Source organism: Engraulis encrasicolus, chromosome 7 (assembly GCF_034702125.1).
Source record: "Engraulis encrasicolus isolate BLACKSEA-1 chromosome 7, IST_EnEncr_1.0, whole genome shotgun sequence".
Lineage (NCBI taxonomy): Eukaryota > Metazoa > Chordata > Actinopteri > Clupeiformes > Engraulidae > Engraulis > Engraulis encrasicolus.
This window is the reverse complement of record NC_085863.1, coordinates 55,627,756-55,641,538: the sequence shown is the minus strand read 5'-3', so window position 1 is coordinate 55,641,538 and position 13,783 is coordinate 55,627,756. Positions and strand designations below refer to the sequence as shown.

Sequence of the window (13,783 nt, the reverse complement as noted above, 5' to 3'; positions counted from 1 at the left end):
AAAAAAAAAAAATAAAAAAAAAAAAAAAAATAAAAAAAAAAAAAAAAAAAAAAAAATATAAAAAAAAAAAAAAAATAAAAAAAAAAAAAAAAAAAAAAATAAAAAAATAAAAACCTCTCTACCTTCTTTCCTATCTTCTTTTTTTCTTTTCTTTTTCACTCTCTTTTTCTTCTATTTTCTTCCTTCAAACCTTTCCTTTTTAACTTCTTCACCCTCCCCTCCTCCCCCCCCCCCCAACCTACCCCCCCTCCAACCCCAAAAACCAACCCTCTTCTTCTCTATTACTTTTCTCTCCTTTCCTTCTCTATAAAAAAAACCACCTTCCTCCCACCTTTCTCATAAAAACCTCACCCTAAAAAAACCCTCTCTGCTTCCTCCCCACCTCCCCTTCCCCATCCTCTTTCTCTTTCCTCCTCCCTCCCCTTCCTCTCTCTCTAAAAAACCTCTTTTTTCTTCCTCCTCACCTACCTCTTTTTGTTCTAACCTATTAATCCTTTCTAAAAACCCTCTCTCACTCCTTCTCTCTCCTTTCCTTTCTATTCCTCTACCCTCTCCTACCTCCTAACCTTCTCTCTCTCTTCTCCTTCTATACCCCTCTTTTCTCGGCCCTTCCTCCTTTTTTCCTTTTCTCCCCATCTATCCCTACCTCTACCAACGTCCATTCTCTCCCTTCTACATCCCTTTAATCTCCTCTTAGCCCGCTCTCCTCTCTTCTTCTTACCTTTTCTTCCTTTTCCTAACTTTCAAAACTTCTTCCTAACTTTTGCGTTTCTCTAGGGGGGGGGCCGTGGAGGGGGGGGGGGGGAGGGGGGGGGTCCTGCACCAAGACACGAACTTGCGTCTGTAGGTTTGGAGCATGAATACCCAATCCCAAAAAGAGCCCTACATTACTTTTTGAAAAAAACACATTTTCGTTTCCCCGCCCCCCCCCCTGCCCCTGTCTGTTCACCCTCCCCTGGGCTTTAAAAAAAAACTTTATAAAAAAACATAATAAAAAAAAAAAAAAAAAAAAAAAATGAAAATAAAAAAATAAAAAAAAATAAAAAAAATTTAATTAAAAAAAAAAATAAAAAATAAAAAAATTTTTTATTTTATTTTTTTTAAAAAAAAATAATAAATAATAAAAAAAAATAAAAAAAAATAAAAAAAAAAACAACAAAAAAAAAAAAAAAAAAGAAGACAGACAAAAAAAAAAGAGGAAAAACAAAAAAAAAAAAACAAAAAAAACCCACCCCCCCACCCCCCCCCCCCCCCCCGACCTCTCCACTAACCACAGTTTCCAGCACGCAGTCACCCTCATATGTCTCGACCCTCCCCCCTCATCCTGAAAGTAAATATTGAAGCTTCTTTCAGGTAGTCCCAAAACCCTCAATGCCTCTATGACAAATGGCTGTGAAGTTAATTAGGCAAAATGGTGCCAACATTGTCCATGCCGTCTTTTTTTTGAATTAAAACAACCAACAAACAAACCACAACCCAACACCACCATAACAAACCAAACACCCCCCAACACACCCTGAACCAAACTTATGGCTCTTGAAAGGCAGGTCTTCCCATGGTCTCAAAATCAAAATAAATTTTTATTATATCTTCTGCATTTTCACCATTTCACACCTTGCAGAATGGGAATCACAGCAATTGGCTTCAAAATTACAAAAAAAGTTTTTTTTGAACAGGTCTAAAGAACGCGCACCGTACGCACACTTGCAGACACAGTCAGACACACACTCTGTCTCTCTCCCATACACACACACACGCACAGTTGCATGCACATGCACATATACACACACACACACACAAACACACACACACACACACACACACACACAAACACACACACACACACACACACACACACACACACACACACACACACACACACACACACACACACACACACACACACACACACACACACACACTGTCTGTCTCTTTCCCATACACGGACACGCACGCATACGTGGATGCATACGCAAACACACACGCACACACATGCACACACACACACACACACACACACACACACACACACACACAAACACACACACACACACACACTGTCTGTCTCTTTCCCATACACGGACACGCACGCACACACATGCACACACACACACACTCTCTCAGAGGGCAGCCAGCTGTTGGCTACAGTATGTGCAGTACCAGCTTGCTCCTGAGCAACTCCCCACATGGCTGTCCCTCCTGTAAATCACTTTGGCCATCTTAAGTCAAGCAGGACAAATACAAAAAAACAGGCAGTGGCCATGACTTCAGCCCAGTGACAAATGCGCTGGTTTCCCCTTCCATTCCATGGTGTGTGCCAAATTGGTTTCAGATTGGATTGCCTTCTGGAGTGTGGACACAAAAATTGGTCACATCCCAAATGAACGCTCTCTCTCTCTCTCTCTCTCTCTCTCTCTCTCTCTCTCTCTCTCTCTCTCTCTCTCTCTCCTCTCTGCAGAGAGCTCAGCCCGACTGTGATAAAACAAGCAAATGGCCTTAGTACGATCTCCAAGGCACGCCTGAAACCCACTCTCGAATATTGTTTACTGACTTTCACTGATGTTGGCTCGAAGCTTTTTGGAGCTCTGTGTGTAGGCTAGATTACAGCCTGAAGAGGAAGAAGAAAAAGTAGAGCTCCACACACACACACGCACACGCACACATACACACACTTTTTATAATGTCAATATGAAAACAGTTCACTACTCATTCTGGACGTGAAAAAATACGGCACTTGTATCAGTGCAAACCCACAATCGTTGTGGATGTGTCTGCAAGCGCTTTGTCCGTCTGATGGTGATGTGTTGTGTGTAAGTAACTCTAGCCTGTTTTCTTTACTGCTCATCCTCTCCCAGAGCTGAGTGGGCTGCAGGTCTGTCCAGGCATTTTCAGCCAAGATCAGTCCACCAGGCTTTGAGAGAGACAATGAAGCCTGAGGCAGCATTTTAGCCATCTGATATGAGCTAAAGGACCACAACAGCCAAAATGCTTTGTTTATCTGACTATCTCAGAGAGGCCTGCTGTGGCGGCATGAGGACTGATAACATTGAAGGCCAAAATCATCAACAGCCCACCAAGCGCATGCCCTGTACGCCCTATGGCCAACCCAGCCATGATGACAGCAGGTCCGATCCATCAGGCTCAGCCTGCACACCACACCACCACCACCACTGTTTCCCATGAGGGTTCGTGAGGCGTTTTCATATTCAGCATGTACGGCTGACCGAGTCACAGCCGGATTAAAACACCATCAAATATGAATGAAAAGATGGCCTTGATAGGAATGGGCATTGCTACTGTATAGGGCAGCGCCATATGTTATCTTCACATCACTATCCACCAAACATCTCATCATATTTTTTTTCGCTTCCCACAGCAGTCCTTCATTTTTTTTCTCACATAGAAAAAAAATTACGCACCCTCACCTTGGATAGTGTGTGCGGTGCACTGTAGCATTAGGGAATGTGACAGCTGAATTGGCACAAACATCTTCTTGACCTGATTTCCCCCAAGGCGAGCTGAGCTGTGAGAAACGTCCTGATGGCATTTATCGGTTTATTTAGACGCTTCCCAAGGCTCATTTGGTAGCGGCCTGCTCGCTCACTCGCTCGCTGCTCAGGGTACCTCGCTTGTCATGCTGGAGTAATGATCATCTCTGTCTGCCATCAACTCTCTCTCCCTCTCTCTCTCTCTGCCACTCCTCCATTTCACTCTCTCTCTCTCTCTCTCTCTCTCTCTCTCTGTCACTCCTCCATCTCTCCCTGTCTCCCCATCGCTCTCTCACACTCTCTCTCTCCATCTCTCTTTCTCTCTCTCTCTCCCTGTCTCCTGGCAAGCACTGTACACGCGGGGGGAGAATAGAAAAAAATCTAGTTATCCAGCGACGATGTATTTGCTGGGGACAACAAACCATTTAGACGCCGACAGATGCCCCCAGAAGGAGGCACATTTAGTCTGCCAGCGGCACACAGACACACACAGTCTCTCCCTGACACATTTCAATGTGAATAATTTCATTAATGCTGCATTTGTATGACTGCCAGCAAGGGGTTTTTTTTGTACAACAGAGTGGATTTCAAGAAAAGTCTGCCATGATGATAAGAAATGACTAAGTAATCACTGGAGGTGCTCCGCAGGGTTTGGAACAACACACAGAGGAGAGGGGTGGAACGGAGAGAGGGCCCATGGCAGCACGGAATTATGGATTCATGTTTCTAACAGAGTTGTAATAATGTTGAGCTGGAGGGGCTTGTGTGCCACTACAACTGTCTCAAAAACATGATGTAAACAAAATATATACATGGGCTCCATTTTTCAACCAAGTTCCCCCTCAGTGTTTCTATTGACAGTGTGCTAGCAATGGACATTGGAAGTGTGCATAAGTGTTTGTCTTCCACAGGCTACATGTAATATGATAAACGATGAGAGCTTTAATGGAACTCTGCTGGCATTACGCTGTGGCCTGGAGACCTCTGAGTCTTTGACTGTGAATTTATTTCATTTTTTCTCCTGAATATTTTACAGTGAGTGCCTTAGTGACACAGACACAAAGTAAAATGTGGTATGAAAATATCATGCATTAATGCCATCCTTTTAATTGACTGTAGTCATCTTAGATCAGTTATACCATGTGCAAACATCCCTCAATAAAAAATATTTGCAATTAGTACTTTGCACTTCAACCTTCAGTTTCATTCCGTACATTGAGCTTGAGTTTTGCTTTTCCTTAATAAGTCCCTCGGATGAAAGCGTTTGCTAAATGCAACGCAATGCAATGTTGCGTACATAATTGACCTCATAGCATTATTGCCGTCTATTTAAAACACCACCAGCGGCAAGCAATAGCAACAGCCCAGACTATATAAGTGGGAGGAAACAAAAGCCCCGACTCTAAGTGGGACTACAGCAGCTACAGTACAGTATGCCATTAGTCACACACAGTGGATGCAGAAGTCTTTCCAGGACACTCTAATGTGAATGGGCAGGAGGGAGAATGCCATGCCCTGAGGCAGTGGCTCCCAGAGTTCCCAAACTGGGGGTCAAGACCCCTTGGGAGGGCCGGCGTGGAGGTACTGCTGAGGGGTTGTGGCGAAGAGGGAATACTTGCAGAAAAACCACACATATGCAGTACATCATGTATATGATAACACAGCGAAAAACAAAATCGACTTGCATGGCAAATATTATTAATGCTTTTCCTGTGTTGAATTTCTTTTAATTAAAATGCATCAATATTAATAGATTGGGGGGTGTCACAAAAATATTATGTGGTCCAAAACAGCGTCCCAGTAGAAATAGTTTGGGAAGCACTGCTGTAATGTGAATGGGCAGGGAGAGTAGGGGAGCATGGCATGCCCTGAGGTGAAGGATGTCCGGCTGGGATGCAGTTAATCCCACAGGGGAGAAAAGCTCCACTAAAAAAATGCTGCACTAATTCCATGCTCAGAGAGTCAAATTAACACCTTCTCTAGATTGCATTTTGTCCCAGAGTACTCTTTAAGTGTAAGTGTTGAATTAACAACAATGGATTTTTTTATGATTTGTGGCATGACTGTGTGTTCCAGCTGAATCCTTATTTTCCATGCATCCTCCTCCCTCTCCTTCGTCCCCCTTGCTCTGCAAACTATGCATGGAGCCAGGATGCTGTATATCTCACTGGCTGACAGTGAATCCATTGACTCCCGATGCCATATCAGCATGTGGGCTCCATTGATGGTGGCTCCAGGATGCTCATGTTCTCTCTCTCTCTCTCTCTCTCTCTCTCTCTCTCTCTCTCTCTCTCTCTCTCTCTCTCTCCCCCTAACTCTGTCTGTAGCTCACACTCACTCTTATGGTCTCTTCCTTCCTTTGTCTCTCTGTCTCCCTCCCCGTCTCCCGATCTTTCCTGTCGCTTTCATCCACTCTCTCTCTCTCTCTCTTTCTCTCTCTCTCTCTGTATCTCTCTCTCTCTCTCTCTAGCTCCCCCTAACTCTGTCTGTAGCTCACACTCACTTTTCATCATTCTTTCGTCTTTCTCCCTCTCTCTATCTATCTTTCCTCTCACTTTCATCTTCTCTCTCTCTCTCTCTCTCTCTCTCTCTCTCTCTCTCTCTCTCTCTATTGCACTGTTCTTGCACAGGTCTTCCATGGTGCTCTGCTCGGTTATGTTTTGTGGAAGAGAGAGGAGAGGAGTTGAGATAGAGGCCGGGCCTCATCCATCATTTTATTAGGCGTCCGTGTGGCGAGCCCGATAAAAACCACTGCTCGCTCACAGTTCGGTTCCGCAGGCAGGCAGGCAGGCAGGCAGGCAGGCAGGCATCCACACCATAACAGGTTCAGAAGGAGGAAATTACTGCCTCCTTGTGATATGATATACAGCGAAGGAAAAAGAAAGGGAGAGAGAGAGAGAGAGAGAGAGAGAGAGAGAGAGAGAGAGAGAGAGAGAGAGAGAGAGAGAGAGAGAGAGAGAGTGAAGGAAGACAGAACTGGTGGTCCGTCACATACCAATAAATGATGCCAGAGTCAGAGCAGGCAAGCACAAAGCAGGCAGTGCCCCTTTCTCACCAGGAATGTTCTCTTTTCCCCCTTAACACTTTCAGAGATAAAGAAAATGTGAAATGTGCCTGTGTCTGTCTACGTGACCAGAAAAGGCAATTCGAACGAAGACAACCCAGTTATGTGGTTCCTAATTTATGCAGAATTAGTCACAGAAAACTGTGGAAAAATGACAAAACTTATCATGCGCCAGCTCTCTATGAGACAAATTGTTGTACTATTCTAGCATTTCCAATGTTGGGTCAAACACTGTACATGAAAATCCATTGACCTCGGATAAAAAAAAAAAAACTATATCAATAACCTCTATCCATCATTTGCATTGACGTCACAATATCACGTAATCGATTTTGCTGGACGGCAGAAGTACACATGAAGTGCAGACGGAGATAACTTTGACCATGAAATTTGACGTCACATGCAAATGATGGATACCCAGTTTACTGCTAAGACGTGACTTTGCAATCTACCGTACATCACAAATATCATGACGTTGTCAATTGAGATATGCTTCAGCTCCGCTAAGGATCAAAGGTTCAAAACAAACTGCTTAAAATAAGCAAGCACTGCTGTTTGCTTGCCAAGTGGATGCATTCTTTGAACCTCTGTGGGGATTGGCCATTTTTTGATCATTTAACGCAAAACTGTTATATGTTGTGAGAGACTGGGGCTGCCATAGCCTGGGAACTCCCATACTGCCTTTAGTTCAACACAATCGTTCCGATCTCACTTGTGATTAGGTCTGGTGGTAACCAGGCAAGGGCTGCCAGAGTATTGAGACACAAAGTGGACTCCTGGTTATTAGGCTAAATGAATATGTGCTGTGTAATGAATTGTCTCTAATCATGCTGCGGTGCTTGAGTTCAATCTCCCATCTCCGGGATCAATGACGCAAATCAATCAATCAATCAATCAATTGGTACGTTTACATGAGGCATTTAAATCCGATTTAACTCACTTTAAATCTCATTAAAACTTAATTCCACTTTAAAAACATCATGTAAACACTTACCGAACAGGATTTAAGTTTATTCCGATTTAAACTTAAGTCCGATTAAAGTGGGTGGTTTATTCCTCTTTTAAATCCGATTAAACACGTTCCTCTGTCATGTAACCTTTTAATCAGAATTACAATAAATCCGGTCGTTCCACGCATGCTCGTTGACCACACGATGGCGCCAAGAGCCTGTGCTCTTTGTCAGTGAGAAAAAGATGGCGGCACTTCCTGTTGATTTTCACATGAAAGTTTTGCTTAATTTAAAGTCCCTAAGCGACTATAAATGTTGTGGCTTCCATATATTGATGTAAAAGTGCCCCACGAAGTAATTAAGCACAACAAAGTTACTCCACATCACCCTTTCACCAGTTCGTTTTTCTAAGCTAGGAGGGTGCTAACTAGCATTTGAAAGAACCAGACCCAAAGGGGATTTTACCAGCCTTGAGTCCACTGAGGGAATTCATTTTCGGGCTGAAGATAAGCTTGTGTCCCAGTAGTTCCCCGGAGGTTTGGCGACCACGCCCCCACGCCTTATTTGGCTCACTCAGCACGTGCGTCCTCAGTCCAATCGCAATGCTTTATTTTCCCCAGACGTTTAATCGCATTTAAGTGAAATTGCCATGTATACACGTCGCAAAATAACTCTTAATCCGATCTACTTAAATCCGATCTATTAGATCCGATTCAAAAACATCATGTACACGTAGCAAATCAATCAATCAATCAATCAATCAATCAATCAATCAATCTCACTACAACCAACACACCAGCAGACACCAAGCACACCTTGCTCCTTGTCTTGGCTCATCCTACACCCAGAGATCCAACATCACCCACCACCACACCACGGCCCCAATATGAGCTACTGCATATTATATTTAAGTCATTTGGGACATTTTTATTGCTGAATAAACCACAGCTAATGTAACACATGTATATTAATTAAATAAGTCATCAGCCTAATTAATAATTAATTGACAACGAATGAATATGTCTTCTATGTAATAAAGCAACAAAAAAAGTTGTCATGCATGTCCTGTCTGCTACTAAAAAACGCCATTTGTTAGAAATTCACACTGATGACCACAACAGAACCCAATTCTCCTCCACCACCACCAACAGCACCACCACCTCCACCCTCTCATTCTCATGTCAACAAAAACAGCAGGGTAGGCCATCTGCACTGAGGTTCAGAGGTTCAGACCACAGCCATATAGGCAACAGGACAGTGGATGATGGGGGTATGATGGTTCACACAGTACTGCATAACCGTAATCTACAACATGTGTGGACCACAATCATGAACATCATGCTAATCTCGATTAAGACAGTCCCAGGGGAAGAGTACACTGATGGTACGCCGTTATGTGGCTCATTTTCTGAAATAAAAAAAAAACACAACATGGTTTGTCAGATCTCATCTGGGAGAATATTATGGGGTTTTAGTGCCCTCGTTTTGGCATCTTAATACAGGAGTAAATGCTCTGCCGTTGTGCTGTTAATTATTTTTAATTTCCCTTTTTGGTAGTGTGTGTGTGTGTGTGTGTGTGTGTGTGTGTGTGTGTGTGTGTGTGTGTGTGTGTGTGTGTGTGTGTGTGTGTGTGTGTGTGTGAGAGTGCGCATGTGTGTGTGCGCGTGCATGTGTGTGTGTGCCATGTGTGCCATGTGCGCCAATGTCACATTTGCATGATTGGATTTGGATTGCTCAACGAGGACAAGGCTGTGTCAGAAGCTTTTTACTCACATTGAGAATGGGTGGCACCCATCACAGAGCCAGAGCCACATTTGCAATAAAGACCCATTCGAAGCACTCCGCATGGGCAGGCACCTTAGGTTGCCAGAGAATTCAATTCAACCGCCGCCTCTCTCGTTTCATTCCCACAGTAACCCCGCTAACCGAGCGAGCAACTCAGTCAGACTCGGAACCGTGACCAATGGGAAGACCTCCACGGCGCTTCCCACAGACAAACCACCTTTTCACAGTCATCCAAACAGGATAAGGAGGTGCTGAAAGGAAAGGAGCAGGTGACAGGGGTTTGGCATGCCGGAACAGATGGCAACAGGTGAGAGATTCCTGCAGCAGCCATGGACACAGAAAAAAATGCAGTTTTAATTCAACCCTTAGAGAGTACTCTGGGACCACATAAGGTGTTAAATCGACCGTTTACGTGTTGAATTAACACTGCATTTTTTTGTTACCGAACAGACGAGTAGGGCTGTATGCATGTAAGTCTTGTCTATGAGAGTAGCTCCATCTCCAGCAATGAGACATGGAGCTCAGACAGGGCTCTCTATTCAGAGGAGGTCCTGGGAAGAGTTTCACTATTCCACCCACACAAGGGGTCCAAGCAAGGCCCTCACTGACTGACACTAAAAGAAAGTGAGATGAAAAGAGAGAGAGAGAGAGAGAGAGAGAGAGAGAGAGAGAGAGAGAGAGAGAGAGAGAGAGAGAGAGAGAGAGAGAGAGAGAGAGAGAGATTTTGAGGGGTTTTGTGAGTGTGAGTGTGTGTGAATGTGTGTGTGAGGGAGAGAGAGAGAGAGAGAGAGAGAGAGAGAGAGAGAGAGAGAGAGAGCAAGAGAGAGACAGCAAGAGAGAGCTAGAGAGCGCACGTATGTGTGTCTAGTCGGGCTTTGTGGAAGTTGGGGGGGACGTAGGGAGAGAGAGATGTGCTGTTGGGCCACCCACACATGGTGAGCCGAGTGGCAGGAGCGGTGAGAGGTTGAGGCTCTGCTGAAAAGGAGCTCGACAACACAGAAGAATACTCTGCACACCAATGAGTCATGGCAGCCAGGACCCCAAAGACGCGCGCGGGATGGAAATGTAATGGCCCCTCACCTCCCCTTTATTAGTAGGCCATGGGGAATGGATGGGGCAGGCTGCTGCTGCTGCTCCTTTTTTATCATGGGGGCATTCAACATAGACGAGCATGCACTGTACACACCATACAGAACACGGATGCACAGATGCACAGGTCACACACCTAGACCTCACAACACACACAAAAAACCCAACACAAACATCAACCAACATAACCCCCCCCCCCACACACACACACACACACACACACATGAACAGACACACACAGACCAGAACAGACACATACGTAGACGTTAATACACACATCCCAACAACACACAGACACTCAGACACACAGACACACACACATACACACGCGCACATGCCTACCGTACATATACTATAACGTTGCACTGTCAGCAAATCTCAGATGGGCAAAAAATGAGTTACTCTGAAAAAATGACAAGGTGTTTCTGATCATATGCCTTTGCACTTGACATAGCCTGCGGGAAAGATGCATGCAAAATAAAGTGAAACAAACATTGAGTTGAGATGCTATGATGTGATTCTCGTACAAGTGCCAAACCTGCGCACCCAAATAACCTGAGAAAATGATAAACCAGAGCATGTAGCGCTTGAGAAGACTGACTAAGCACAAAAAAGAAATCAGCTTTAAGGTCTGAGCTTCTTTCTGTGAAGGCAACCAGATAACGTGTCCACTAGCTGCACACTCTATCACTTCTTTGGCTTCTGCTGACAGACTTCTGTTTTCCTGATTCACGACTATCTCAAGAAAAAAAGCTGCATCTTCCTCTTCTTCTCCCATAATCCCACAATCAGAAAAAAATGCCAACTTATTAATATCTCCTTTCAAATGCTAATTTTTCGCCTTCATGCATAAATCATAACTCCAGAGGTTGCTGCTGGTGGTGGTATAGCCAATGCAAGTGAGTGCCTTTTTTCCTGCCACAAAAGAGGATGAGGGTGGAGGTGGTGAAGGGAGGGGAGGAGGTGGTGGGTCTAACCAGCCCCTGTGCTATGTGCTCTGTAATCTGAAATGAAAAGAGCCTATTTAAACCCCGGACAGCTCTGTAGGAATCTCTAACAACAAAGCGGCGCTCGACTGAGTTGTGAGGAAACTCTGTCTGTCTGTCTTTGGAGTTTGGGCTTTAGAGGAAGGAAGGCTTTGAGTTATGCTGATCTATGCAGTCAAATGAGAGGGCTGGCCCGCTAGTTCACATTCCCTGAAGAAGAAGAACAGGAGATCAAGCCTTTATGCTCAAAACTTACAGACCAGATTTTAGATTTCTTTTCTTTTTGGTGTTTGAAAGAGCATGCAATCCAAAGATAAAGCCGGCATATTTCTTATTGGAAATACAGCAGATTCTTGGAAATTGAATAAACAAATATATATTTTTAATTTACATACAGGCCATAATGGCAGAGAAGTGAGTATCCATACAAAATAGTGTTAGTTTCTATGCTTGTATATTTTACAGGATCAAGCTTCAAACATGGTCTATTACTGACTATGAGTCCAGCAGGTGCTCAGATCAGTAAACAAAAGTCATGTGTTGTGATAACTTATTGAGCAGCTGACAAAATTATGACACATGCGTATGAGAACTGAGCATCCAGCGCACACTGCACACAATGAAACTGCATTTATACCTTACTCCACAGCACCCAGTGCACACTGCACAGAATGAAACCGCATACCTTACCAATGCAAGGAAGCATCCCAAATGGCACCCAAAGGGAGCAGTGCCACAGTACTCATTCATGGGAAAGCCTTTATGAAGGAGGATGGGAGAGAGCAGGTTTTAATTACCTCCTCAGCAACCTGATGGGTCAGGACTCAACCCGCTAACCCTTGGCCAACAAGCCTGTCACCCTAACCGCTTACCCATAACTGTCATACATTTACACAACACAGGAAAGTCTGACATAATGTTTAAACCTGTCATTCCTTTCAAATACGTACCACAACAACTAAATCTAGGTGTAAAAAAAACTGTTCCCCTGTGGATAGCCACATGATCCTCTCGGCTACTGTCTCTGACTGACACAGTGGGATGAGTCAGGTGGACCTCTTGCATGGATGAGTGAAAGCATGGGTAGACCCAGATTCAGGTGTGAATTGGTCATCTTTCACATAAGTCAACAAAACAATATATTTCACTATGGAAGCAATGCATTACAAGCACATACCTAGTTCATTACAATATCTGATCAGGACATTGTCATTTTCACAGACGCGTCCACAAATAGGCAACAACACAATTCACTATGGAAGCAATGACAATGTCATGACAAGCACACACCGTGCGTAATTACACAGTGCCTCAGCTGGACTCGCTGATATCATATAAAAATGATTTACATATCTTGAGTTCAGGGGCACCTGCCACTCTGTGATTTCCATAAGTGCACTTGCCCCATCACTGCATCTTCCTCTTCAGCCTTAAATTATTCAGCAGCACATTACGAGCACAGGCCCCCATTCTGCACAGTATGATGCCATATTTAGAAGATCAATCGATGTGTCTTTGAGACGAAGGGAAATGTGTTGTACAAAAAAATAACTGGCTGTGTTTTAAAACGCGTGTTGTAAAATGTTAACAATCATGGCAAGAGAGAAGCAGAGGCAGTCACGATTCATTTACAGAACAAAGCATAATAATAACAAACATGGTTTAACAAAACATAGTTTTCAGACTATAGACAACATTACTTTACCTGCCACGAGCTGGACGGAATTTCGTCGAATTTTCCAAGGCCCCCAAAAGTGTAACATCTGTACATGTGGTCCATGGACTCGGAGCAGTGCCAAAGTAACCCGAAGCTCACGGAATCCTTATTTTTCAGGTGGTCCTTCACGATCCATGCAGGCGATATGAAACTGAAACAACAAACGGCACCGAGGGCGGACGACAGGAGAACCCAAAAGCAACCAACACAGCTGAACATCCTCGCGGCTTGGGGAAAAGGGCTCGGAGACAGATCAATCCCAACCCCGGCTTCTTTCTTCTTTCTATCCAGCAATGAATGCATTTGGAGTTCACTTGTCCAGGTAGACAGAAAACTCACCAACAGCCTCACGTCAGATAACCATCACTTCTTAAAAAACAACGATATTTCCCTTACACCAACAAATACGGATAGCCCACCAGTTCACAAATTCAGGTGATATTCTACAGCCTGGTTAGTCTCATGTTGACAGGACAAAGATTCTTCTGTACAACATTCTCAATCAGATACAATATCCTCATGTACAGTCATTAACAGGTGCAGACAGAAACGTTTGTCACACCCCAAACATAAATACCGTTCACGGAGCACGCGCAACTGTCATCCTGCGACTGGGTATTCCTCAGGCCAGTGAAAAAAAAGAAAACTGTTCAGGGCTCTTCTCTTCTCTGGCATATGAAAGTTAGTGGTCTGGTCAAATTCAG

General features: G+C 44.1%; 1 protein-coding gene across 1 annotated transcript in view; it reads right to left on the bottom strand.

Annotated features, from left to right (window-relative positions):
* Window positions 1-13,490, bottom strand: part of LOC134453216 (LHFPL tetraspan subfamily member 7 protein) — a 225,600-nt gene extending 212,110 nt beyond the window's left edge. The window contains exon 1 of the mRNA XM_063204053.1: window positions 13,068-13,490. Coding sequence (XP_063060123.1) covers window positions 13,068-13,382 — 315 coding nt within the window. The 5' untranslated portion in view covers window positions 13,383-13,490. The remainder of the gene's footprint in view (window positions 1-13,067) is intronic.
* Window positions 13,491-13,783: the final 293 nt, after the last annotated feature.